Source organism: Penicillium lagena (assembly GCF_028827675.1).
Source record: "Penicillium lagena strain IBT 129212 chromosome Unknown utg000003l_segment0_segment0, whole genome shotgun sequence".
Taxonomy (NCBI): domain Eukaryota; kingdom Fungi; phylum Ascomycota; class Eurotiomycetes; order Eurotiales; family Aspergillaceae; genus Penicillium; species Penicillium lagena.
The window spans coordinates 2,919,599-2,945,340 of NW_026623224.1; the positions used below are offsets into that span (position 1 = coordinate 2,919,599).

Below are 25,742 nucleotides of genomic sequence, written 5' to 3' on the forward strand. Positions count from 1 at the left end.
GGGTGAAAGAGAAAAGAAAAATAGTGGCATCGAAAGAGAGACAAGAAGGTCAATAATCCATTACAGGAGAGAGTCGTAGGGGGGAAATAAGATGAGGTGGTCTCCAAGGACGGACGGGAGAGATGAGAGGAAGAGAATAATAAATCGGTCCCATCCCGTCATTACATTGTTACCTGACACTGCTGGCGTGTCAAGCCGAGTTTGGGTGGACGGTGGCGGTAATACGGTGACGCACCGCCACAAGGGGTCCACCCACCCCTAAACTGTGCAGCTGGCCGGCATAAAAGGGGTGGCCAGTCGCTACTGAGGCCCGAGGATAGTAAACGGGGTAGTTTTCTTCTATAGTTCTGAATATTACAGGCGGTACCTTCACGGCCACCATGGGCATTGGCTACGAAATACACAAAGCATTGGTCTGGCGGCTCATTCCTGACATGCCGTGTGCAGGCAGGGGCGCGAGAGCAGAGAATGCAGCGGCCGGGAGAGTCCAGATGAACAATCATAGAGCGAGTCGGATTGATGCTGATTCAGATTGATGGACTGTATCTGTGTCCTGGAGAGTAGCACCAAGGACACAGAGGGAAGGAAGTCTTGGGGTTGAGGACCGAGGAAGAGCGTAGCCGATAAGTGATAAATACGATAATAACAATCGGGATAAGATTATTTCTCCCTCTCCTCGCCCTCCCTCTCTATCTTTCTCTTCCTCCATGCTCCCATCCCCCAACCCGTCTTCCAATCCAGTCATTCATTTACTTCGAACGGCAATTGCGGAAGAACCATTCGATTCTCCTCTTCTTCCTTATCTTCGCCGATTGACCTCTTCCCCAACCCTCGACTCGACCGATCCGATTCTTTTGCATCGCCCGTCTTGAACATCCTCCCTCGAGTCCCCGATCCTCTTCTCCCGTACCTCTCGACCTCTAATTCGGTCTCCCGTGGCCGGATTTCGAGTGATTGCACCCTCGCCCTCTCTCCATTGTGGCTTCTCTCCTCTACCGGGCGTCGCCCATCGACCCGCCTCTCCCTGGTGCCTCGACGCCGCAGAACTCCTCTCCCCACTACCATTCCCCGCCCGATCCCTCGTCGACGACGCGTTCCAAGGCTGCGGAAGGGTCCTCGTCCTACGGTACACCCCTATCGGACCTGAGTCGCATTGGAAAGCTCCACTATTCTGGCCGCGAGCACGAGAGCTACATCTCGAGCAGTGTGAGCACCTCTCTCCCAGGATTGGCTGCTCTAGCATCGGTCGCGTCCGCCCCCGAGTCGAACCTCCGGTATGTGTTTGGATTAGTATCGGTTCGGTCTTATCATGGCTGACCCCAGGGCCATTCCATTGTTCCCCCACAGCGCATCCAGCGATGCCAACATGGCGAACATCACCTACGCAACTTCATCCCCAGCCGCGACTACGGGTGGACCAGGCAGTCCGGTGAGTCCATCCTTGATCACAATTTTTGTTCGACCTGAATCTCGAGTAGATAAGCGCGGCTTATCTACTCGGGTGGTCTTGGCACCGCCCGATCCGTGCACCCGCCTTTTTCAGATCCTTATCGACGGGCAAATCTCTCATCTTATCATCACCCTCTTCTTCCTATCCTCGTCCCTTTCTTATCCTCCCATCTCTCCCCAACCATGGCGACCTCGTTGGCTGATGACAAGCGTCCACAATTACAGCCCGTCTGTCAGAACTGCGGCACTTCCACCACCCCCCTGTGGCGCAGAGACGAAGTCGGCTCGGTACTCTGCAATGCCTGCGGGCTCTTTTTGAAGCTGCACGGTCGCGCTCGTCCGATAAGCCTGAAAACCGATGTGATTAAAAGTCGCAACCGCGTCAAAACCGGGCAGGGCCCCAAGCGCAAGGTGAGTGTCGCGATCTGAAAAAATCTTCTCCTCGTCGCCGGCCTCTTGCCTCGACCGGACAGCTCGTTGCTGACCCGTTATCGCGATTCGTTATAGTCCACTGGTCCGATCGATGCCAACGGTCTTGCAGCCTCGAGATCAGATGCGGGGACTCCGCCTCTGGGCTCGCATGCCTACCGTCGCGCGTCGCGTAAGATGTCCCCCGGTCATTCGGATCGGTCGAACTCGCCACTGTCTCGCACGGAGACTCCTGGCTTTGCGGCCATGCACCAGCACAATTCCAATATCGCGCCCCAGCACATGTTTGACAGCGTGACCCTGGGCGACAATGCCCTGCACTCCTCCAGCAGTCTCCCTTCCCTGCAGCTGCGGCAGCCCTCCCCCGGCGCAGCGGACCGCCAACAAGAATCCCCTCAGACCTACGAAAGCCTCTTGGCGATCAACACATCTCTCAAGACCCGTGTCAGTGAACTTGAGCTCATCAACGGCCTGTTCCGGGGTCGCGTCGCGGAGCTCGAGCAGAGCGATGCCAATGCGCGCCGTTCAGAGATGATCGTCCGAGACTCCGAGGTGCGCCTGCGCCGGTCCCTGGAAGAGTCCCAGCGTCGCGAGGAAGATCTCAAACGCCGCGTCGGTGATCTCGAGCGCCAGCTGGGCACCGACGGCTCGGATGAGCCCGCCGCAAAGAAGATCCGGCTGGCGGACATGGTGGAGCAATCGGGCGAGGAAACATCGGCCAAGTCACCCACGAACGCATAAATGTCTTGTGGCTGCTAGCTTTTGTCCAACCTCTCCTGGTTCTTTTGATACCCTTCCCACCCAACACACTTTTGTCCTTGGTCGCTGGAACTAAAAGACAAAAAAGGACAAAGAAAAAGAAGCAAATGATCTTTCCTTGGCTGGTTTTTCTTAATACTTGTTTTCTTCGGATGTTGTGCGCGAGATGGTTTCGTTTTCTCTTCTGTTCTGATTTTGTTGTCGTCGCCCTGTGGTTGTGTACGAACTCTCTCCTGTTATGCCTTTCACGGCTCTTTCTTCCTAATACAATATCTCTCATCCTTTCTTTTCTTCTTCTTCGTTCCAAGCACAACGGCGCAGGAAATGATGGAACTTCAAAACAATACCCCGAAAAAGAACACAATGCCTCTGACATGTTTGGTTATCTCTTTTTTTCGCTGGTTTCTTTTCCCTGTTATGAAAGTACCGGTGATCTGTCTTGATCTGGTTTAAGAGAACATGCCGTTCTCCTTCTGTTTCCTCTGGTTTTTGCTTTTGGGATTCTTTCACGGGCTATAGAGTACTCAGGGCTAGTTAGTCTACGAAAATGAAAAGGCAAGGCGCATCTTTAAGTCAAGTCAGCAACTAAAACGACTCTTGCGCATGCATCATTTCGTAGTAAGGGAGCGAGCCAGTCTCGGATGGGCAGCCAGTGACCATCATGGCAGGTCTTCGCTGCGCCACCAGAGCTGAGCTGGTATCCTTGCCCTGATCATGCTTTCAGTAATAATATAGGGGGAAAGTTGCTCCAGATAGGCAGGAGAGCTGGGTGGCTATATAACGGCGAAGTCAGCGTGTCATACTACTTATCCATACCCGTGAACCTATATTTTGAGTCTATGGGGCGATGAGGAGGAGGAAAAGATAATAGTAAGAGTCCATTATGTGCAGGACCGCCTATATACAATTTGGAAATTCAAAGCCAGACATGCTCAAGATGTGATTCAACCACACACGAAAAAAACAACAAAAGCAGAAAAAGGCATGGAGTATCAAATGATCTATAACAAGAACGATGCATAATGGTTAGTGTGGCGTCGACAACCCCCAGAGGAAGGAAATGGATATATCTAATACATCTCGACATCCGTCGACTACCAAATGTACACTCGGCACGAAGCAGATGAAAAAAATAAAGGTGCGGTTCTCTTATCGGTATGACGTGCATCACAGTGTCACCTTATTCCAGTCGGTCATTGGGCTTCTGGTACACAGCGCCATGCAGGCGCTTCTCGCGCATAATGCTCCATAGACACACACCCATACCGCAGATTCCCGAGAGGAAAGTCATGAAGTAGGCGGTGCGGTAGCAGGCCAGACCATCGTCACACTCACGGTCACCATCTTCGCCGATGATGGAGTGGTGGTCGTAGATGCTGCCATAAAGCAGATTGAAAACGTTTCCGCTGAAGACCGGGGCCAGGGTCATGACGCCCCAGTTCTGGGAGAGACCGCTGATACCGAAGGTGGAAGCAGTCAGGGATGGGAAGACGCCGAACAAGAACCCGTAGGCTACTCCGGTGAAGGCGGAGACAATCACGAGCGTGTGTGGGTTGGAGATCGAGGCGCCGGCTAGTTGAGTGAGGGTGAAGACGCAGGAGGAGATGAATAGGCACCAAAAGCGGGACATGCCGAGCTTTTTGACTAGGATGTCGGAGCCGATACCTAAATGCAAGGATTTAGTATGATGTGATAGACGCTGAAGGGACTTGAACATACCGCTACAGAGACGCCCGAGGAAGTTGCCAAAGGACAGAATCGACACGTGCATGACCTGTCGCGCTTGAATAAACTGCGACGAAGCATTGGAATCGTAGGCGATCCATAGGGCCTTGGCGCTGTTGCCAATGTTACTATAGATCTCGTTAGTAGTTGCACAGGTACTAAAAATCGCCGACAACATACTTGATAGTCATCAATCCGATTCCAGACAACAGAGCCATGGTCAGAAACAGTTGCCAGAACTCGACTTTGCGCAGCATAGCCAGACCTCGGATATCAACCTGGTGAGACTCGAGGGCCACCTCATCTAGGAAGTCGTCATCTAGGGTATCGAAAGACGGTCGCACAACGTCTCCCTTGGACATTAGAGACGACGACTCGCCCATTTCCAAGTTGGCGAAGCTACGAGCCGCCGGATTGGAGACCGTTGATTGCCCCCGAGAATGATTGAAATGGCCCTGTCCAACGGCTGCGGAACCCTGAGCTTCGTCGTCGACTTCCTCCGGTACAGACTGGAGGGCGCTGGTCCGATGCAACAATCTTGACTCAGCCGGCTCGTCTCTTTCCTGAAGAGACGCGTACGAGTCAAGGGCAAAAATTCGGATAAAGGGCGTCGACACCAAGGACAGAATCGAGGTGCCGAGGGCTAGCAGAAGGAGAAATGCTCCTGTGTCATCTTTGAAGGCAAGGGTCGACACCGTCGACCAGAAAAAAGCGCTGAGGCCAAACGCGGCCAGAGGGAAAGCAGTCGCCGTGCCACGATGGTCAGGAAAGTTCGACGCCGCTGAGAGAATGGCTGAGTTAGAGATTCCGATATGCTCCGGATGTTGTGGCTAACACACCTGTCTTGATTGCAGCGGAGAAAGCACCACAACCGCCCGTTCCCGTGAGGAAAGCGAAGAAACATAAAAAGAAAACTGGCATCGACCCTTGGCCACCGTTATATGCTACTGACATCAGCGCTCGCATCCTAATTGACAGGTAGTGAAAACAACATACCAAGATGGATTGGGTAATATCCAATACCAAGGCAAATGGAGCCGACCAAGATTGAGGTCCGAGGGCCTCGCGCATCCGTCAACAGGCCCATGGGAACTCCCATAGCATACATGCCCAAGTTCCCCGCTGCACCCTAAAGAAGATGTTAGGAAATTTCTCCGATATTCTCAATTGTAACTCACGATGAGGTTGCTCTCGGTCGACGAGAGCTTCATGCGATGTGCGAATTGAGGGGCCCATGCCGAGTAAGCATACTGTGTCGAGGATTGTCAGATATCAAGGACCAGAGGGCGGTTTGGTGATCTATCACGCACGTTCGTTCCGCAGGACAGGGCGATCAATGTCCCCGCAATCACGGAGACCACCCGTGCGATTTGGTTCGTGGACTCGGACATTGTGTCGCGATTGACGTTTCCCGGAGTCTCGTTGAGCTGCGCTCCAATGGGGCCAGGTGTACAGCGTGCGCGGACCGGCTAAGTGTTCTAGCGAGAGACTAAGCGAAGCAGGTCCTCGCGGGTCAAGTATGAGAGGATTGACCAGAAGGGGTACATCGGAGCCAGACGCTGGAAAGAAACACGAGGAGAGGGAAAAGAGAGGACAGACAAGCGACAGCGGAGAAGACACCGAGCGATCGTCGTAATCGGGCCCCCCGTTAGTTACTTGGCCCTTTGCGATCATGTGACCTACTACAATATCAGACAAAATGCGTCTTCCGTAGGTTGCTTAAGATACATCTAGTACCTATATGCCTATACCGAAACCAATAGGATAAATACTAATGCTATGAGAGTACATGGCACGGCCAACCAGCTAGCCGTGCGATAAGGCACGGGGACTCAGAAAGAGGCATGGATACGAGTACGACAGAACGCGGAAAAGAAATCCAACAAACCAGATAGAAAGAAAAGAGTTAACTACCTATGTACCTAGGCAGCAAATGAATCACTGTTACTACGATTCCCTCCTGTACACTCCCTTTTCAACTCGAGTCATGTGTCTAAAAAATGCGATTATGTAATCCATCTCGTGACATGACGAAGGCGGTCATTCATTGGCACTGGCTTCCTCTCTCTCCCTCACTTCTTGTCTTCAACAACTTGATTCCATCGAGGCTCTTATCGCCGGACAACTGCTAGGATCAGCTCGGTTTTACATCGAGATCTGCACATCCTTCATAATGGGCGCCCTCTTGTCCCTGCCGCTGCTGGCAGTGCCCAGCGTTGGCACCGTACGTTGCGCCCCCGCTCTGTCCATTGACCTTGACTGGCTAACCTCGTCTCTTGGGAAATAGCTCATAACTATTGGAACTTCATGCTGCGGAGCTGCAACGTGTGGTGCTGTCTGCAGTGCCTGTGGCAAGTTTAACAACAGGTAGCGTCTCCCGGTTGCCTAGCGCCGACCCAGACTGACGTTGGAGAAACAGTATCGCAACGAGAATCGCCTATGCCTTCATCCTCTTGCTTAACTCCATCGTATCCTGGATTATGCTCACGCCATGGGCCCTGAAAAAACTGCAACACTTGACGCTTGACTACATGGAGATCCAATGCGACGGGAAAGAGTGTTACGGTTGGGTGGCGGTCCATCGCATCAACTTCGGTCTCGGTCTCTTCCACTTGATTCTCGCTCTTTTACTGCTCGGCGTCCACACATCCAGGGATAGCCGTGCTGCCCTCCAGAATGGCTTTTGGGGACCGAAGATTATCCTGTGGGTCGCATTTGTGGTGATGTCGTTTTTTATCCCTGAAGCCTTCTTCATGGTCTACGGCAGTTACATCGCCTTCTTTTGCGCCATGCTTTTTCTTCTCCTGGGTCTGATTCTCCTGGTCGACCTGGCCCATTCTTGGGCAGAGCTGTGTCTGCAGAAGATCGAGGACAGCGACTCGCGTCTGTGGCGCGGCCTGCTGATTGGTTCGACTCTGGGCATGTACCTTGCGTCGATCGTCATGACGATCCTGATGTACATCTTCTTTGCGAAAGGAGACTGCCGAATGAACCAGGCTGCTATTACGGTATGCACATGTCTCCCCTTGTCTACCCTTGTTGAGAGATCCCGACTAACTTGTCCAGATCAATTTGATCGTCTTCCTGGTCATCTCAATGATTTCGGTTCAACCTGCGGTTCAAGAATCCAATCCCCGGGCGGGCCTGGCGCAAGCGGCCATGGTCACCGTTTACTGTACCTATCTCACCATGTCTGCCGTCTCCATGGAGCCGGATGACAACCACTGCAACCCGCTGATTCGCTCCCGTGGCACGAGAACCGCCACGATTATCCTGGGCGCAATCGTGACGATGGCGACCATTGCGTACACGACCACTCGTGCCGCCACTCAGGGGATTGCATTGGGCTCCAAGGGTGGACACGGCTACGTCGAGCTGGGCACCGAGGACAACGAGCACGGCTTGGTGACCCAGCAGCCCAACCCCCGCCGCGAGATGCGTGCTGAAGCGCTCCGAGCCGCTGTGGAGAGCGGAAGTCTGCCAGCGAGTGCCTTGGACGACAGTGATGACGAGGATGAGGTCGAGGCCAGCAGCAAGGACGATGAGCGCGGATCGACGCAGTACAACTACTCACTCTTCCACATCATTTTCTTCCTCGCCACGACGTGGGTGGGCACGCTGTTGACCCAGAACCTCGACCTCGAGAGCTCGCAGGATTTTGCTCCCGTGGGCCGGACCTACTGGGCCAGCTGGGTGAAGATCATCAGTGCCTGGGTGTGCTATGCGATCTATCTCTGGACGCTTGTCGCGCCGGTTCTCCTGCCGGATCGATTTGCTGCGTAGGATGATGGATCTTTTCAGCGTTGGAATTTGAAATTTTGGAAATGGCGTTGAGCGATAGCACCCGAGTCATTCTTTGTTGTTATCCGGTATATCTGTGATTGTAGTAGCGATAATATTGAAAAGCATCCGTTATTGCTTGTATTTGGCTCTGTTTTCACCCAAACAATACATTAGGTAACTACTCGTTCCTGCTTAGCAAATCCCCGCGCGTAAAAGTGCGTCGCGCAACCACTTCTTCCTCCCTCTGCAAGACATCATGGAATGAAAATGGCCGCAATCCAGGCCATCGAGGCCCGTTCGGTATGTCTGCTACGGCTTATTCTCGAGAGATCAGCCTAACCCGCGCGTAGGTCCACCAAATCCAGTCGGGCCAGGTCATCGTCGACCTGTGCTCCGTCGCGAAAGAGCTGGTCGAGAACAGTCTTGATGCCGGCGCAACCTCCATCGGTGTGTTCAATTTCTCTGCTTCTAAAAAGGCTATCTGACTGACACAGCATCTAGAGGTTCGATTCAAAAACAACGGCCTAGACCTGATCGAAGTGCAGGATAATGGCGACGGGATCCCGCCAGACAGCTACGAGAGCGTTGGTGCGTCTTTCTCCCATGAGTTGCACGTTATAATGCTAATTCTAAAGAATATCAGCTTTGAAACACTACACATCCAAACTATCCTCATTCACCGATCTCACGTCCCTCCAAACCTTCGGCTTTCGCGGCGAGGCGCTCTCCTCGCTCTGCGCGCTCGCCGACTTCCACATTGTCACAGCACAAGCCAACCAAGTTCCTCGTGCGAACCGACTCGACTTTGAATCCTCTGGGAAGCTTCAAAAGACCCAGATTGTGGCAGGGCAGAAAGGTACCAGCGCGTCGGTGGAAGGCATCTTCAAGCGGCTTCCTGTCCGTCGCCGGGAACTGGAGAAGAATATCAAGCGGGAATACGGGAAGGTGTTGAACCTGCTACATGCCTACGCCTGTATCAGCACTGGGGTGCGTTTTAGCGTGCGCAACACCGTGGGCAAGACGCGGAACGTGGTCGTCTTTACCACGAACGGCAATCCAACGACCAGAGAGAATATCGCCAATGTCTACGGCGCAAAGACCTTGTCGGCGCTTATTCCGCTTGACTTGGAGCTGGAGTTTGAGCCCGCGGGAGCAACGAGACGAACTGATAGTGATCGGTCTAACCAAATTCTCGTCCGGGGTCACATCTCACGCCCGGTCTTTGGCGAAGGACGCCAGACGCCAGACCGCCAGATGTTTTTTGTCAACTCACGTCCTTGTGGGCTTCCCCAGATTGCCAAAGCGTTTAACGAAGTGTACAAGTCGTTTAATGTGTCACAATCGCCGTTCATCTTTGCGGATTTTCAGATGGACACAAATGCCTACGATGTGAATGTCTCGCCAGATAAACGTACTATTCTACTTCATGATGCGGGGGCTATGATCGAGTCGCTCAAAACGTCACTGGCACAGCTATTTGAAGCTGCTGATCAGACTGTGCCGCAGTCGCAGGTGCTTGGTTTCAAGCAAACCCCTGCTAAACAGCAGGCGTTAGCATCTCTACCTGGGTTTGTGAGTGCCCGGCAAATCAATGCGAGTGCTTCGACAACGAGCGAAAAGCCAGGTCATGACCAAGATGAAAATGGTTTGATTGACGAAGAGAGCGGGTCTGGCCGGCAAGAAGCTGGAAGCGAGATCCAACGCTTCATGAGCTCTCAAGATACCAACGCTAGCAAAGAGCTCGCGCCGCCCTCGTCCTCTCCGGCCGCGTCTACCAGACCACTAGAACGAGCGTCTGTCACTAGGCAGCAGCGAGAGCCGGACTCCCCGCCAGTTGCGACTGAGGACAGCAGTGGTTCTCAGATAGTTGACGACACCGCCGACGTTTCTCAAGAAGCATCCTTTCAGCTATCGGAGGTAGTACATCGTCCTGCCCTGCAGCAGGATGAATCCGACGAAACCCCCAACGCCATCCAAACCGCTTTTGATCGGATGCGTCCACTACGACGCCCAGCTGAAATGGCCACCATCACTATCGGAGGCACCCACACTGTGAAATCTATGATCGGGAGCGGGAACTTGCGAAAGCGAACATCCGATACTGCAGTTTCTGCCAACAGAGAGCCGAAGCCGCGGAAACGACGGATATTCACGCCGTCGCGACCGAGTTCATTTGGGCAGAGCATGAAAGCCTTTGCGGCCCCGGGAACACAAGGGCAGGAAGAGGAGGAGGGGGAGGATGGGGATGAGGATGGAGAGGAGGAAGAGGAGGACGAGGAAGGTGAAGAATTATCCGCCGAGGATGAGGACCAAGATAGTATCGAAGAGAATGAAGAGGACGACAAAGTGCCGTCAGAGGATGGCGACTATGCACCTGAGGACGCTCAGCATGCAGACTTGCCTGATTCTGCAGATCTCAACGACGACGCCCCAGAACAAGAGTCGATCACAGGTGCAGATGAAGACTTCGACGAAGCGACGAAAAAAGCACAGGAAGAGGCTGTAGTTCAGCGGCTGATCCATGAAGCCGAAGAAACCGCCGTGCTGCCACAGGAACACAATACCAGCCGAGCCAACAAGATGAATAAGGGAGCTTTGCACCGTGATGCTACTGTGAATCTGGTCGGCACGGTCAACGGGTCCGTCTCCCAGGTACAGGATCAAATCACCAAGCTGCGGAAAGGTCTGCAGCGACATACCCCGGTATCCAAACCCGACGAGCCCGAGGTCTCTCGCGAGGACAAATCCGCAGAAGACCGGTTGTCTCTGACGGTAACCAAGGCCGATTTTGCGCAGATGCGGATCATCGGCCAATTCAACCTGGGATTCATCCTGGCTGTGCGTCCCGGGACGGACCACGACGAGCTCTTCATCATCGACCAGCACGCCTCGGACGAGAAATTTAACTTCGAGCGCCTCCAAGCCGAAACCGTCGTTCAGAACCAACGACTCGTCCGACCCCAGCGGTTAGATCTGACAGCCGTCGAAGAAGAAATCGTGCTCGCGAACCGCGAGGCACTCGAAAAAAACGGGTTCGTGGTCACCATCGACGAGAGCGGCGACGAGCCCATCGGTCGACGATGCCAGCTCGTCTCCTTGCCGCTCAGCAAGGAAGTAGTCTTCGGCGCGCGCGATCTAGAGGAACTGATCGTTTTACTTTCTGAATGGGTGGGTCTGTCTTCTGCCTCGACGCACTCCGTGCCCCGGCCGAGTAAAGTACGCAAGATGTTCGCCATGCGCGCCTGTCGCTCGAGCATCATGGTGGGGAAGACCCTGACGAGTCGGCAGATGGAGCGTGTGGTGCGCAATATGGGCACGATCGATAAGCCGTGGAACTGTCCGCACGGTCGGCCTACGATGCGCCATCTGATGAGTTTGGGGCAGTGGGAGGCATGGGAGGAGGGTGCGAGTAACGACTTGGAGGTGTGGACGCAGTACCTAAAGACATGATAGATCTGGACCGGTAGACATACATATATCAATCAATCAATCGATCGATCTATCACCACCACGTCCACCACCCTCTCTTCCGTCCATCTATTTTCTTCTTTGGATCTTCTTCATGCTCTCCCAAAATACTAATTCCATTCACCCGCCTCTCCCCATCCCCACGGCCGTCCTCACTCCCCGTCTCCATCTCCACGTCCTCCTCCTGCTGCCTCCTCTCAACAACGCCAACCATCTCCTCTAACACCAACAAATCCCGCTCAATGACCTCCGCCCAATTCTGCACATCGCCGATCTCCTTCAACCCTTTGCGCGCATCCTCCGCCAGTCCCGCCCACTGCTCATTCTGCCTCGCCAGCTGCGCCGTATGCCCCGCCAGCTCGGCTTCCTGGCGTTCTAGAGCGACGGCGTTGGATTCGATTAGCGCTGCGCGGGAGCGGAGCGGTAGTTCCAGGGTTGTGCCCACTGAGTGGAGCGTTGCGGTGAATGCGGCCAGGGCTTCTTCTTTTTGTTGCTGCTCTTGGCTCGGGCTTGAGTCGGGTTGGGGTTGGGGTTGGGAGTGTGTGTCGGGGACGGGCTGGGTGTTTGGGGGGAGTGTGGAGGAGGAAGGTTGCTGGTCTGTCGACATGTTGTTGATACTGTAGTTTGTAGTTTGAATATAATACAGTATATATAGGTGTTAGGTGGTAGACGTAAACGGAGAAGTCCCCAAGCTGATAGTAGTTGACTATGATCTGCAACCCCACTCTGCTCCCGGGCGTGGCACGCTGTCAGTGGCCACGATAGGTAACTATTATCCCTGTACCCAGGCACGTACCTCTCTCTACGTAGGGAATTTCCTCCGGTGGGTGGGACTTTCCTATCTTAAAACCGCCGCTTCAGTGATGACGCTCAGAGTCAGGCTCTCTGAGTAGATGGTAGTTTACTGTGATATATATTTACTGTACCTCGTACTCCTCAATAACTGTTTTCGTCTCGTATAATATATCCGACAGGGACAGCAACTCCGGTATACGCTTGTGGAGCACTTCACCAATAATGCTATCAATTGATACTTAGAAGACTGTCCATTCTGAGGTGTTTATCTACCCCTATTTAGTAACTAATTAGTTATCAATAGCTAACCTAACCTAGTTCGTTAAATCAGATTATAAAGCGCTGGACAGACGAATCAGGTTGTTGGAATCATATGACCCGTATCATGGATGTTGATAAAGCCCTCTAAGTTATGAGCATTGGTAAATATCGCGAACAAAAATGGAGCCCGCTATCCTGAGTCTCAGGCCATTTAGGTGGACCTGTGTTCGGGTTGGAGTTTAGTGCTTGGCTCGACTGGATCTAAGATCACCTCACCGCCCGGGACACAGATTCTCCGGTTTCGTGATGTTAACATCGAGTGTCGTCGTCGTGATCCAATGGGTGCCTCGAATTTCGTATTAGGAATCTACAGGAGCATGCGATGAATCAATCATCCACACAAAACCCGTCGAAGCGACACCGTCCAAAAGTTTCTCTCGCTGATCGCAAGCGGATTGCGTTGGCCTGTACCTCATGCCGCCAGCGCAAGAGGAAATGTCGACTGACTCACGGGCAAGTATGCCAAAATTGTGAGAAAGCCGGCTTTCAGTGCATCTTTGAGGCGATGGGGACCGAAAACCAGGAGACAATGGTGAAGTTCGTGTGACTGCAGATTTGATTTGCCTCGGTAAGGTGGACTAACACTCAGATGACATAGTGAGAACTCTGCAGAGGGTGTTGATTTTGATGAAGTGATGAGACAATTCAATCGAAAATACCCTGAAGTTTGCTTGAACCAAGAACATGTTGTGAGCCTCGCGGAACTCATTAGAAAGTACCCTCAACGCCCCAGTCCTTTCCCGAGTGGACCTTCACAAAAGACCTCTCCAGCCCCAACTACTCGATTATCATCTTCTGCTTTTACGTCTTCTGGTATGTGCTACGCCGTTTATGAAACTGGGTCGCGTCTCACAAGGGACCTTAGCCCAAAACGGGATGCTTTCCGACGAAAGTTTTCTAATGGCTGCTACACGGGCCATTACGAGGGAGCACCAACCACCGTATTTTGAGGAATCCATGCAATGCATGGTAAGCCTTCCGTTTAGAGAACTAAAATTTTGTGTCGTGGAAGGACGCTGACTTTGTCCTGGTTAGAATCCGTTTCCATTTGAGAACCTATGTGGGGAGGATCAGCGGATACTGCTGGCTCAACTTCTAAAAGACTTCCCAACCCGAGAAGAAGCCGATTCACTTATGGCCACGCTTTTTTCACATGGTGAATCGAATTGGTACTATTTCGACGAAGCATGGTTCCGCGATCGAATTATGCAGATTTATGATAGCGATTTGCCGGAGACAGTTGCAGACTGCAGCTTTACCTGTCTTGCATTCGCAGCCTTTGCACTGAGTAGTCAATTCATGCATATTTGGCCAAACTTCCAGGGATCCATTGGTGTTTCCGGAGAAGCCGATTTGGCTGACGAGGGCTTTCCGGGAATGACTTACTTCCAAAACGCGCAGAGACTCATGCCATCGTTGCTCAGTACTTGTTCTCTGGAAAGCCTTCAGAGCTGCCTCTTGACTGCGCTATATGTGCTTCCCGCTCACAGCACCAAAATGGCTTACACTTACCTTGGCTTAGCTATGAGAATTGGCATCGCTCTTGGACTCCACAGCAAGACAGCTGACGTCTTGTCACCTGTGATTGTGGAAAATAACTGCCGAGTGTTTTGGACAACATACAGCATTGAACGGTGCGGTTATCCAATACTCTTAGGGACATGCAGGATCTAACATAACCAGTCGTCTATCTATCTCGCTGGGATACCCGGAAATGCTCCAGGAAAGGGAAATCAGTTGCCCCTTGCCACAAAGGCGAAATGACCTCGACGCACCAGACTCTCTCAAGGTTGAACGCCTGATCGCACACACGAAACTGTTGCTTCTTTTCAACGAGGTTATCCAAGTAAGGTAAGAATCTATGAGATAGCCGATAATTTGCCTCCGCCCGCTAGATATACTGACATTTCGTTACTATTTATACAGGCTGGCTGATGGAGACGCTCCGCGAGTCAATAGCATCCGTGAACGCCTTCTGTTATGGAAGGAGGATCTCCCACCGGCACTCCAGGCATTTGATCAAGATTGTTTAAGGGCCAATGTCCACCTTCAACTTCAATATCATATTGTATGGGTATGCCTCGGCCGTGCTGCCCTACTCCAACTGGTGCGGCGCAGTATCATGTCAAAGGAAACCGAGACTAACAAAAACCCGGTGGAATCGACGCCCCTTGGTTTGGATCTAACATATCCATGCGTTCGTTCAGCGTATGAGATTATCGATTTGATTGGACTGCTTCGCCGCTACCAACAACTTGCAAGGTTCTCTCACACAGATTTCCGTACATGCTGCTGTGCAACAATTATCGTTATCTTAGACAGCATTCTGTATCCGACCGTGAGAGCATCTTCCAAGGCTGCAGAAGCTTTTGATGCCTTACAGTATATGACATTCGGAAATGAGCATGCGAGAAGTAGTTTGAAATACATCGAAAGCTTTCTCGAGATTGTTAACTCAGCCTTGGCAAAATTTCACTGTCGGCAACCTCTGCAGAGTACCTTTCATCGCTCGTCCGAAGTACGTGGTTTTGACTCTTGCAGCACTTCAGATGAAAAGAATAATCGGCGAGATGATCACGAGAATTCATCACCGATGGCCGGCTCTAATTTGGAGACTATGCAGGAATGGCGAAGCGAGGGTGGCAACCCTTGTCAGCGTGCAGTTGCCGATTTTGACGGGCTAGAGTTCGGTCTCGACAATATTGAGGCTCTACTGAACGATTGCCCGCCAATGGATTTACATTTTCTCGGTCTAGGCGATTTTCACATGTAAATTATGGCCAAATGGGAAAAGAATATCAATTGATGCGCCGCTTGACAACGTCTCTTGATACTGTCCATGTAAATTTGGGCCCCAGTGAGGCCATTGACAGAGTTCTTAGCTCGGGGACGCCGAGAAAACAACCTCTTCATATCTCCCAGTGTTCCAGTGGTATACCTATATGACGGATCAGGTTGAGTACCTGAATGCCTTGTTCTGTTTATCTGTAGGATCTCGCCCTAGCTGATCGGAACTATCGCCCGCGTCGCTTGTCACCCGTTTCTTGTTCTCAGAGTAGCAAGTGTACCAATAAAAGGTCACAGCAGCAATTAAGACAACCCAGCTCACCAATGCCAAAACCAGACCATCATAATAGCGTGGGGCATTTTCATTCTTCCACAACAGGGGTCCAACTACAGCACCAGCCGAGTAACCCACAAAGAAGAGAGCATTGACAATGGCCTTTTTGGTGTTCCCTCGGACATTAGATGCACTTAGGCTTAGAAGGATGGTGAAAATGTTTGATATGACGGATGCCTGTGAAGATCTTAGTCTGATCAGTTCATATGCCACAGGGATTAGAGACATACCAGCCAAGAGGCAATTATCATGCCCCATCCAGCCGTCAAAGGAAGTGAGAAAAGCAGAATGGTTCCGGTTAAAGGCACAATTGTGAGACCAATTGTTATTGCGCATCGGCGGTGAGGCCAGAGGTGGCAAAAGAATAAACCAACCCAAATGAAGAATATTTGAACGGCACCTGACGGACAGGTGTAGAGCATTGTGTCAAATTTTCCATATCCGAGGTTTTCAATTAACAGCGAAGCGAACTGTCGGAGTTAGTACTCCAACTCAAAAGAAGGAAGGGGAAGACCTTACCGCAATAACAGGTGCTGGGAGCGTGATTAGAATACCAAAAAAGAGATTGAGGTAGCTTCTGATATCCGCTGCTGCCTCTCGTAATTGATAAATGGAGAACTCCGTTTGGTCACCACCATCGGCTTCGGTTTGAAGTCTCTCTCGCGCACAGCGACGTTCATCTGGCGTAAGGAACCAGGCTGTCTCGGGCCCAGTTGGCATCAAGACTAAGAAAATAATGCCAAGAACCGAAGTCAGTGCGCCACAGACGAGGAACATGATCTTCCATGCTTCCATGGACACATCCATCTTGCCGATGCCATACATAAATAAGGCACCCAAAACCTGGGCAAGTCCATTACACGAGATCCAGAGACTATACTCGATTTTAGTCGCCATGGCATTGACCATACCTCCAAGTTGATTCAGGAGACTTACCCAATTCGAAATGGATGTTCCTCTTTTTTGTACCAAATGCTAGTAATTGTAACAAATGCAGGCGAGACAGCTCCTTCTGCAAAGCCTAGAGCAAATCGCACTCCAACGAATGAGCTAAAAGTGGTGCTAGCCGCCAGGCACTTGGTGAAGTGTGAGTGCCACATTCGAGCCTTTTCAAATGAATTGTCTTATCAGATTTGCTTACCATGCATATCCCCCCCCAAATAATGCTATACGGATTGTTAGCTTGTTTTCATTTTGAATCTCTTTGCTTGATAACTCACATTGTGGCTCCCACAAATCTGACCAACGGCAATCTACTCATCAAGTAGATGAATGGAAATTCGGACACGAATTGACCGATATAAAACATCGATCCAAGCCAGGAAAATTGGAAGCTATCCAATCGAAGGTCTTCGATCAGCCCAAATACACTTGCGTAGCTTAGGCTTTGTTTGTCGAGGTCTAATATAGATCCAAAAGTCAGTATATGGAACCGTTCTTGTGAAATGGGGCTTTCAACTAGACGTCAGGATTGCAAGGCAACTTACACTGAGAGAAGAAAACCAGACACATCTGAGATTTCCTGTCAGCTATACTCCGGGCATATGAAAGCGAACTTTCTCAAATCAACTCACCAGAGGTAAGACGACCATATCAATTTTACGAAGCACCCTTCTTTCCATCTCATTGGTCATCTCTTGATCAGTACTCCCGATCATCCCGTGAGAAGAGACTTCTGCGATTTCAAATTGCTTTTCCATCTTGTCAATGACGCGAAGAAAAAATACTTCCAACTAGCAGGTGTTGGTTGCGACGCGTTCCACTCATCTTATACCCCGACCAACCCCAGATTTACGTGTCTGCGAATCGTTCCAGATAATTAATTCCCCGCCATTTTAAAGTTTTGGTGGAACTGTCTTTGATAAGAGAAATTTGTATTTTGGCGAGATCAAGTTCCAGCTCTCCCATGGGGTATTGGATTATCTCCGAGTCACCCAAGTGCTCCAACGCAACTATCACGTGTGGATGTGCAACGAATCTTGCGACCTGTGTGGCCGAGTAAACAAGACTCCCCACTCCTCTGCGGGTACGCGTACCCGCAGCCGCCTACCGACGGCCCTAGTACATATTTGTATTGTGTTATCGATAAGGAGATCGGGGTGCGGGTACGAGTACCCGCGACGACTGGGAATTCGGTCTATCTCGAAAGGTGACCTGACTATCGTACTCTGCATTAAATTGTTGGATATAAATATCTAAAAGGTCCAGATGACCTACTTCTCTCAATTGGCTGTTTTGCGTTTATAATTTTTCTTTTCGTCTTCATCATACAACGTTGCGGCTCAACCAACAATGGCACCTTCGCGGTCAGACCTCGAGAACATCATTACACCGTGGAAAAAGCCTCCTCACAAAAATTATGTCTTCAGTTCCGCGAATGTGATTGATCCAATTACTGGCAATGTAATCGAGAATGCGACTCTTCGGCTCAGAAACGGGATTGTCTCCTCAATCTCGGGACCTGAACATAGCGAGGACGATGACATGGCGGCGATTCGAATTGATTTGCGGAACAAATACATCTGTCCCGGCCTGATAGATTGTCATGTCCACCTATCGGCTGTTCCCGGTGCGAGTACTCTTCATGAAATGAAAGGCCTCAGCGCTCCTCTCGGCTTACTGAGGCAGCCACATGTGTGCCAGTCAATGCTTGATCGTGGATTTACAACAGTCCGTGACTGTGGGGGTGCAACTTTGGCACTCAAGCAATCCATTCAAGAGGATATTATCGCTGGACCTAGGCTTTTCATTGCAGGCCATGCCCTTTCTCAAACTGGTGGCCATGCAGACTCGCGCGGTCCGCATGATGCTTCTGAGTGCTGCGGTGGTCACCTCCTTGGTATAGGACGTATTGTGGATGGCACAGAACAATGTCTCAAGTTTGCTCGGGAAGAGCTTCGCCAGGGATCCGATTTCATCAAAATCATGGGGGGCGGAGGGGTCGCTAGCCCTACTGATCGAATCGATCATCAACAGTTCTCTCCCGAGGAGATAAGGGCCATTGTGACGGTAGCAGAGAATGCTGGAACATATGTCACTTCTCATGCCTATACACCTAAAGCCATTCAAGGTGCTATCAATCAAGGCGTGCGAGGCATTGAACATGGTAATCTTATCGACGAATCAACTGCACGACTTATGGCAGAAAAGGGCGTTTTCCTTACGCCGACTCTCGTTACGTATGCTACTATGGCATCTCCAGAATTTGCCGGATTTCTACCCCCGGCCTCTGCTAGAAAAAATAAGGAGGTATTGGAGAAAGGGCTCCACGCCATCCAGGTGGCAAAAAGGGCTGGGGTCACTATATGCTTCGGTACTGATCTTCTTGGGCCTTTACACTTTGCTCAGAGTCGAGAATTCCGCCTTCGAAGCAGTGTACAGAGTGCGTTGGAAATTCTGCAAAGCGCCACCATCAATGCAGCGCGAATGCTTCGGCAGGAGAACTTCCTAGGACAGGTTGCACCAGGTTTTGCTGCTGATCTACTGATTTTGAACAAAAATCCTTTAGAGGATATCACCGTCTTGGATCAACCCGAGCATCATGTACTCGCAACTTTCAAGGATGGTCGGGTGGTCACTTCTCGCTGGTCTAAGCTCGCTGTGGAAGAGAAAACCATGGCACAGATTGAGTAGCGTGGAAAACTGCAAGATTTTCCATATTGACACGACTAAGAACTAAATAAATAGCAAACTGGCCTTAACACTCTATTGTAAGTTGAGATGACCATCTCTCTTTATCACCCCAAGCTCTAGTAGCCCTCTAAAGCCTCATTAGGAGATCATAGGGCTAGTAAACGAAGTGTTCCTAGGAGCATCTAGAAAAGAATAGTAATGCTGATTTAGCAGTTGAGAAGCAGGCTCTATGATAACGCCATTAGTTGTATTTACTTTACTAGGATGAATAGTAACATTGATGATGACAGACCCCTTTTTTAAAGACGATGAGGGCTATCTCGTAAGGAGGAGTAATGTACGTAATGGACTAGCGTGGTGCGTTTTATTGATGTAGCTTACTCGGGCCGGCTCTTTCTACGCTCAGCTCAGACCCAGTGAGCGGGTCAGGGTGTTCAGGGGCGAGAATAGTTTTACTCAGTGAGCAAAAGCTGCCAGGCCTGAGCACTAGAACGGAAGAGGAAAGCCGAGAGCTGGGAGAGGAAATCCCCTAGGTAGTTATAGTACTGAAAGATAGTAGTGATCATTAGATTCGCTGGATGCTGCTAGTATTTCTTTCCTCCGAAAAACGCCAGACATGCCGAAAATGACGGAAAGTAACACAGCGCTGTGATGAAAAATGCTTATTACAATATCTTCCCCAAGTCAATACAAAAAAACAAAACAAACAAAACAAATCAGAATCAAATCACATATTCGCCAGTTCCTGGTCGATCTGCCGATCTAGGAACGCACGTTTGTCGCCAGTGAGCGAGGTTTGGAGGCGCTGTTCAACGAGAGAGCGCACTGGAGATGAGATGTTAGCTAATGATTCATCACACATGAGCAACAAAACTTACCCTGCTTCTTGGTCACCGTGTCCAAATCCACCTCGCCTAGACAGCTCCGGATAGCCTCTGTGATAGCCTGTTCGTCGGGTCCGCTGCTGCCACCGCGGAAATCGAACGCCGTACTAGCCGGTCGAGACGGGTACTGGCCCATCGGACTGCGAGACCGCGAGTTCGAGAGCAGATTCTCCGTGCTCTGCATTAGACCGATGCTGTGTCGGCTCGAGTGAAGGTTGGGCTGGTCTTGGTAGGCGCTGAGGTTGCCGACGGACATGTGCCGCGACGGCGCTGTCGGGGGTCCGCCTCCCATTTGCGGGTAGTCGGTGTACCGGGAGAAGTTCGACATGTGCGAGTTGCGGTTGCCTGGCATGTTTGCGCCGCCCATGAACGGGCCGGGGGATTGCGGGGGCATGTAGGGGTTGACTTGGCGTGCCTGGCCGGGGAACCCGGTCAGGATGGTGGATGCCGGTCGGACAGACGAGTACTGCGAGTGTATGTCGTCCATCTCCATGGCCGTCTCGTCGATGTACCGGCCGGTCGAGTAGACCTTCTCCTGGCTGGCGCCGAAATCGCCACGGCGGCCAGGGAGATTGTTAGCCATGGCATAGTCATCCCAGCGCTGGAGCGGAATGCTACGCGGGTCGAACCCTTCGTCCTCCACAGCAATGACTCGCTTGTCGCCTTTCTCGCCGATAACCACGCGGGTGTTACCCCACGTAAAGTCATCCTGGAACCAGAAGGAATACAGTGGCAAGACGAAGCTGTAGATGGGGAATGCAATGATGTAGATGATCATCCATCCGACGTGCTGCCACTGTCGCTTGATGATGAAGATGATCGCCTGCAAGCCGTACACACCCGCCAGCATTGCAATCGAAATGATCGGGAATGGGCCAGTACCACTGGCGACACGGTAGATGAGATATCCAAGGTAGACGCAGGTGGCTGGGAGGATGATCGTTCCGAGCAAGTCGACAAGCACAACAAAACGCATACTGAAACAGCAGAAACCACACAGGTCTTTGAGTGCTGCTAGTTCCACCAGGTTGTGGATGGTCGAGTTGATCCAGCGACGTCGTTGGGACAGTAGCACGCCCCATGTCTCCGGAGCAGCAGTGCTAGCGAACGCATCGGGGATGAACTTGTACCGCATCGTCGGGAAGTGCTTGGTCATGAGCGTTGTCAAGTACCGATCTTCGCCCAAAGACAGGAGATTCTTCTTGTGAAGGGTGTCGATGTCGTTGTCCGCATATTCCTTGATTACTTTATCCGAGATGATCAGAGGGCGTCCCTTGTCCGCCGTCCGGAGACGGTACATGCAGAAACTATCAACAGTCAGTATATCGAAATCAACCGGGGGAAACAAAAAACATACCATCCAGGAAGACAGGTCACACTCCCAAAGAGGGACTCAAATGCCTTGGCCAGGTGATGCGAGATGTAGTACTCATAGACCTGAATCATAGTCCACCAACTCCGCTCCTCGTTCTGGAGACTGGTTTCACCGCAAATGCCAGCAATCTTCGCGTCTGCTGCACATGCCGCAACCAACCGGTTGAGAGAATCCTCCTTGACGCTGGTATCTGCGTCGACCATGAAGCAGTATTCATACAGCTCCGGGTCCACGCCGATGACATTGTTGACCTGATGGAACATCTCCAGCTCCAGCGGCGACATGGGAGCCCGGTAGTGCACTCGATTCAAAAAGTTCATCATGAGAATCTGCGAGTCTCGCTTGCCTCGGTTGCCGGGCTTGGATTTGCTCTGTTCGGACTCCTTGCCCACCTTAACCACCACGATATAGGGCACGACGTTACCCTCGTATTCGTAGAGACCAGAATACACTTTGCCATAGTTGAGCTGCTCGCTCCCCTGGCCGATGGACTTGAACGGCAGCGCTGGTGGGTCCATCTTAGGGTCCACGCCCAAAATGTCCAGAACAATCTTGGGCGTAGGCCGGTCGTTTCCGCCACCAACGATCATACCGTCGCAGACCACACAGATCAGCTTCCTCTTGTTGTCATACTGCAGTGCCGTCAATGAATCCAGCCCTTTGCGCAATGCATCCTCGCCTTCCGTGTACGCTGGGACTAGACAAATCACAAACTTGTCCTGCGGGGACGGTCGACGTTTGGATCCTAACTGCAGAGCCGCAAGGAACTTGACGAGGATCACCGAACAGATCAGGATGGTGAAGGCCAGGAGAATCCAGTTGTTCACCGTACATCGAGGTGAGTCGCGGAAATCGACCTGGCCAACATAGAACACATAGTCCAGGCACGTCTGGGCATTGCGGAAGGCCGGTGTGTCTTGCCACTTATCGGTCACGTCGGTTCCCGGAAAGTTCTTGAAGAGCGTAGTGACCTCTTCCGGCAGGAATTCATATCCCTTGTAACCGGCCATCTGGTTGATCGTGTAAAAGTAGTTCGTCAAGTCGTAAACCTTCTGGTCCATGATAACCCAATACCGCTGGTAATTATTGGCTTGACTTTGAATTGTGCCCGTCGACCACACCAATTCACCTTTGTAGTAATTGGCGATCTTCGGGAGGAAGATGTCTTGGTACCAGCTGAGTTCGTGGAGTTTCGTGTTCGGGTCAGGCTGCTCCACCGGGCCGGAAGAGTGTACCGCGTTCGTGTACAGGACAGCGGTCGAGTCGTTGTTCTTCATCTGGATTTCCTGGCTGGTGACGAATGGGGCGCAGTATCGAACGAGCGGGGGAGGGAAATAACCGTCCAAGTTCAACCCGGCGAAGGGCTCCATATTGGCCGCGTCAGTGTTGTAGCCAGTCTTATCACTGTGTTGCAACCGCCAGAACTTGCTGATGTCGTAGACCCGACCATGGATGCTGACATAGAAATCATTATCTCCCGTATGGTAGCTGACCTGCTGGTTATTCCAGACTTTATCTTTGTTGGGACAAAGCAAGTTACCAAATGCAATGATGTAGAAGCAAACAATCCCATTGAAAAGCAGGATCAGGAGCACCAGGACCAGTTTCTCTCGCCAGGCCATTCGAATATCCGGGCGCTTCATGCGGCCAACGAACCTCAGCACGAAGGATGGGATCCAAAATGTCAGCGCCCAGACAAACCCTGCCCAAATCCGACGACCCGCAGTGATCTGTTTCTTCTCGATGTGTTTGGGGTCTCCGAATTCGGCATCGAGGTCACCCATGTATCGGCCGTAGTCGTCATAGTATGCAATGTCGCCCTTCTTGTCGTCCCCCTTGAGACCCAGCCCATAGTCACCGCCACTAGCGGCATGGGTATATGGCATGCTCGGGGCGATCGACTTGGCTCCTCCAAAAACACTCGGAGCTGCGAGGCCTGCTTGTTGCATGAGGATATCGTCTCGGCTCCCCATAAGGCTAGTCGCCTCACCGAGCGGATTGGCAGCAGGAGCCATGCTCGTGTCGTACGTGGTCGCACCATACACAAAGGGGTTTTGGGGGTTTTCATCTGGCTTGAGATCGAGCATGGACTCGGCTTCCCACCATGCACTCTCTCTCATCCAGACCCGTTGGTGGCCAACCACGGCATCGCCGTTGCTCCAGCCCCTCTCCATGATCCAGTTTTCAACACCGTCTTGGCCTTCAGTGCAGCCTAACCGCGCGTAGCGATCAACAAACTCCTCGACATCAAAATCGGCGGTGAAGTCGAGCTGCTTCAGGCGTCGGTTGGCCCATTCAGGGAATCGCCAGTCTCGCAGTTGGCGTGACACTGCGCCCGCTGACCAGACTGAAGTGGAACCGTTCAAGTTGTCTGGCGAGTCGTCGGTGGGGTGGACTGAGAGATGGTACCACACCCGACTGCTGCCGAGCATAGTGGAAAGATCGAAGCGACCTCGTTTACCGACAGAGATGCCCTCATTATCCACGGGGAAGAGCACTCGTCGCAGGAAAGAGTCCCCTTCAATCTCCACTCCGACCTTCTCCAGGACCCCCTGTCGTTTGTCGAGCTCGTATTCACGTTCTCGTCCAGCCGCGCCGGTAGTGATGCCAAGGTCAGGCTCGACTTGGGCTACTGCACCAGTCATCTCATTGACGACAGAAGACCCTATCGGGGGAATGGGAATTCCGTCCTCCTTCATCTCGGCGTTGATTCCCAGGTTGTCGTCAAAGACGCCTCTCATTGCAATAGCTTTGCCGAGAGCGGGCCGCGGAATGTCGACCACGACCAGGCTGACAGTGTCTTCATTCGCCCACCGAGCGCCGGCACCGCCATTGCTAGAGTCGTTGTCCAGCGTGTTTTGAACTTCGGCTGCGATCGCTTCGTTCGCTTGCCTGATCACCCAATCCACCAGTGCCTCGTAGATTCCACTAATCAAGACCTCGCGTTCATCTGTAGAACATTTGTGCAGCAGAATCTCCGGGTCCAAACCAAGTAGACCACCGACATCCTCACAAACCTCTTCCAGATCCTCTTCGTCCACTTGGAAGCCTGCTGCGTCACCAAGCTTGATCAGACCTGCAAGCACAGACAGTAAGCCTCGCAGAGCCGCTCCCTTGATACCAATGGTCTTTAACGAGGCCCGGAAGTCTTCCGCGGCCGCTGCATCGTCCGCGGCCGGCAGGTAGGATGGAGGCGAATACGTGCCGGACCGGTTGAGCAGGGTGTAAGCCGACAGATCCTTGAGACCCAGGAATTCACGCTCCGCGGCCGAGGAAGCGGAGGTCAGAAGGTAATAAAAGACATCAAAGGCACGATAGCCCGCCTCGCTCGGAATTTCTAACAGACCCTTCCGCACGTTGATACCAGAGGTCGACAGAGCCAGAGAGAGGTCAACGACGTTTCCTTGCAGCGTCAAGGTGTAGGAGGCCGACAGGGCCGAGTGCAGGGTGTAAGACGGGTTAAACGCTGTGACTGCAGAAAGAAAGGGTCGCAAGGCGGCTAGAGCGGCGAACGCAGCGTCCGGAGTGGGCAGTGGCAGCGCGGCGAGAAATGGTTCTAGAAGGGATGGGGTGGACTGATGTGTCGAGCTGTTATGCGGTCAGCTATGTGAACATTCTTTTTGGGAGGGGATTATGTCTCCTACCCTAAAACAACACAGCCATCCTCTGCCCGTCGCCGGGCATGTTCCCAAGCTCTCACGGCCAGGTCGCGGTCGACCGTGGCTCCGCTGCGGCCATCAGGGAGGGTGGTAGCCGCGGTGACCCAGGAGTTGACGACCAGGCTAGTGCTTGCGTCAAGCTGATAAGGTTGGCCCGCGGTGTAGAACGAGTGTAGAGCATTCAGCAAGGTCGTGGTCGAGACCTGCGTCGCATGCTGTGGCCGCGGCCCGGCTGATAGGCCCGCGGATTGGGTCGAGAAGACCGAATAGCGGTTCGACATGATGATGAAGTATGAATACAGCAGTGTCCGGTGTGTGTCTTAATACCACATGGGCAGCCC

At 52.1% G+C, this 25,742-nt stretch overlaps 10 protein-coding genes across 10 annotated transcripts; 6 read left to right on the plus strand and 4 right to left on the minus strand.

Annotated features, from left to right (window-relative positions):
• Positions 1-380: 380 nt before the first annotated feature.
• N7510_006397 (transcriptional regulator family: GATA type zinc finger) lies at positions 381-1,317 on the plus strand (the record flags this gene model as incomplete). Its single annotated transcript, XM_056978323.1, has 2 exons — positions 381-413; positions 1,045-1,317. 2 exons carry the CDS (start codon positions 381-383, stop codon positions 1,315-1,317), a joined length of 306 nt encoding a protein of 101 aa, XP_056834355.1.
• A 315-nt stretch (positions 1,318-1,632) lies between these two features.
• On the plus strand, positions 1,633-2,619 carry N7510_006398 (putative GATA transcription factor (AreB); the record flags this gene model as incomplete). Its single annotated transcript, XM_056978324.1, has 2 exons — positions 1,633-1,860; positions 1,957-2,619. The coding sequence occupies 2 exons, from the start codon at positions 1,633-1,635 to the stop codon at positions 2,617-2,619; spliced, it is 891 nt and encodes a 296-aa protein (XP_056834356.1).
• Positions 2,620-3,817: 1,198 nt separating this feature from the next.
• On the minus strand, positions 3,818-5,753 carry N7510_006399 (uncharacterized protein; the record flags this gene model as incomplete). Its single annotated transcript, XM_056978325.1, has 7 exons — positions 3,818-4,302; positions 4,357-4,490; positions 4,543-5,143; positions 5,202-5,306; positions 5,359-5,491; positions 5,541-5,612; positions 5,673-5,753. 7 exons carry the CDS (start codon positions 5,751-5,753, stop codon positions 3,818-3,820), a joined length of 1,611 nt encoding a protein of 536 aa, XP_056834357.1.
• A 782-nt stretch (positions 5,754-6,535) lies between these two features.
• N7510_006400 (serine incorporator domain-containing protein) lies at positions 6,536-8,145 on the plus strand (the record flags this gene model as incomplete). Its single annotated transcript, XM_056978326.1, has 4 exons — positions 6,536-6,586; positions 6,650-6,729; positions 6,782-7,370; positions 7,429-8,145. The coding sequence occupies 4 exons, from the start codon at positions 6,536-6,538 to the stop codon at positions 8,143-8,145; spliced, it is 1,437 nt and encodes a 478-aa protein (XP_056834358.1).
• Positions 8,146-8,406: 261 nt separating this feature from the next.
• N7510_006401 (ATP-binding mismatch repair protein PMS1) lies at positions 8,407-11,595 on the plus strand (the record flags this gene model as incomplete). Its single annotated transcript, XM_056978327.1, has 4 exons — positions 8,407-8,445; positions 8,496-8,592; positions 8,647-8,733; positions 8,789-11,595. 4 exons carry the CDS (start codon positions 8,407-8,409, stop codon positions 11,593-11,595), a joined length of 3,030 nt encoding a protein of 1,009 aa, XP_056834359.1.
• A 52-nt stretch (positions 11,596-11,647) lies between these two features.
• N7510_006402 (uncharacterized protein) lies at positions 11,648-12,220 on the minus strand (the record flags this gene model as incomplete). The annotated part of the gene is made up of 1 exon (XM_056978328.1): positions 11,648-12,220. One exon carries the CDS (start codon positions 12,218-12,220, stop codon positions 11,648-11,650), a length of 573 nt encoding a protein of 190 aa, XP_056834360.1.
• Positions 12,221-13,863: 1,643 nt separating this feature from the next.
• Positions 13,864-15,502, plus strand: N7510_006403 (fungal specific transcription factor domain-containing protein; the record flags this gene model as incomplete). Its single annotated transcript, XM_056978329.1, has 3 exons — positions 13,864-14,363; positions 14,413-14,580; positions 14,689-15,502. 3 exons carry the CDS (start codon positions 13,864-13,866, stop codon positions 15,500-15,502), a joined length of 1,482 nt encoding a protein of 493 aa, XP_056834361.1.
• Positions 15,503-15,679: 177 nt separating this feature from the next.
• On the minus strand, positions 15,680-17,550 carry N7510_006404 (uncharacterized protein; the record flags this gene model as incomplete). Its single annotated transcript, XM_056978330.1, has 8 exons — positions 15,680-16,027; positions 16,081-16,320; positions 16,370-16,724; positions 16,787-16,926; positions 16,992-17,016; positions 17,071-17,251; positions 17,338-17,362; positions 17,425-17,550. The coding sequence occupies 8 exons, from the start codon at positions 17,548-17,550 to the stop codon at positions 15,680-15,682; spliced, it is 1,440 nt and encodes a 479-aa protein (XP_056834362.1).
• Positions 17,551-18,142: 592 nt separating this feature from the next.
• N7510_006405 (metal-dependent hydrolase family protein) lies at positions 18,143-19,483 on the plus strand (the record flags this gene model as incomplete). The annotated part of the gene is made up of 1 exon (XM_056978331.1): positions 18,143-19,483. One exon carries the CDS (start codon positions 18,143-18,145, stop codon positions 19,481-19,483), a length of 1,341 nt encoding a protein of 446 aa, XP_056834363.1.
• A 727-nt stretch (positions 19,484-20,210) lies between these two features.
• Positions 20,211-25,682, minus strand: csmB (putative chitin synthase; the record flags this gene model as incomplete). Its single annotated transcript, XM_056978332.1, has 4 exons — positions 20,211-20,308; positions 20,362-21,674; positions 21,725-25,330; positions 25,387-25,682. The coding sequence occupies 4 exons, from the start codon at positions 25,680-25,682 to the stop codon at positions 20,211-20,213; spliced, it is 5,313 nt and encodes a 1,770-aa protein (XP_056834364.1).
• Between the last annotated feature and the right edge of the window lie 60 nt (positions 25,683-25,742).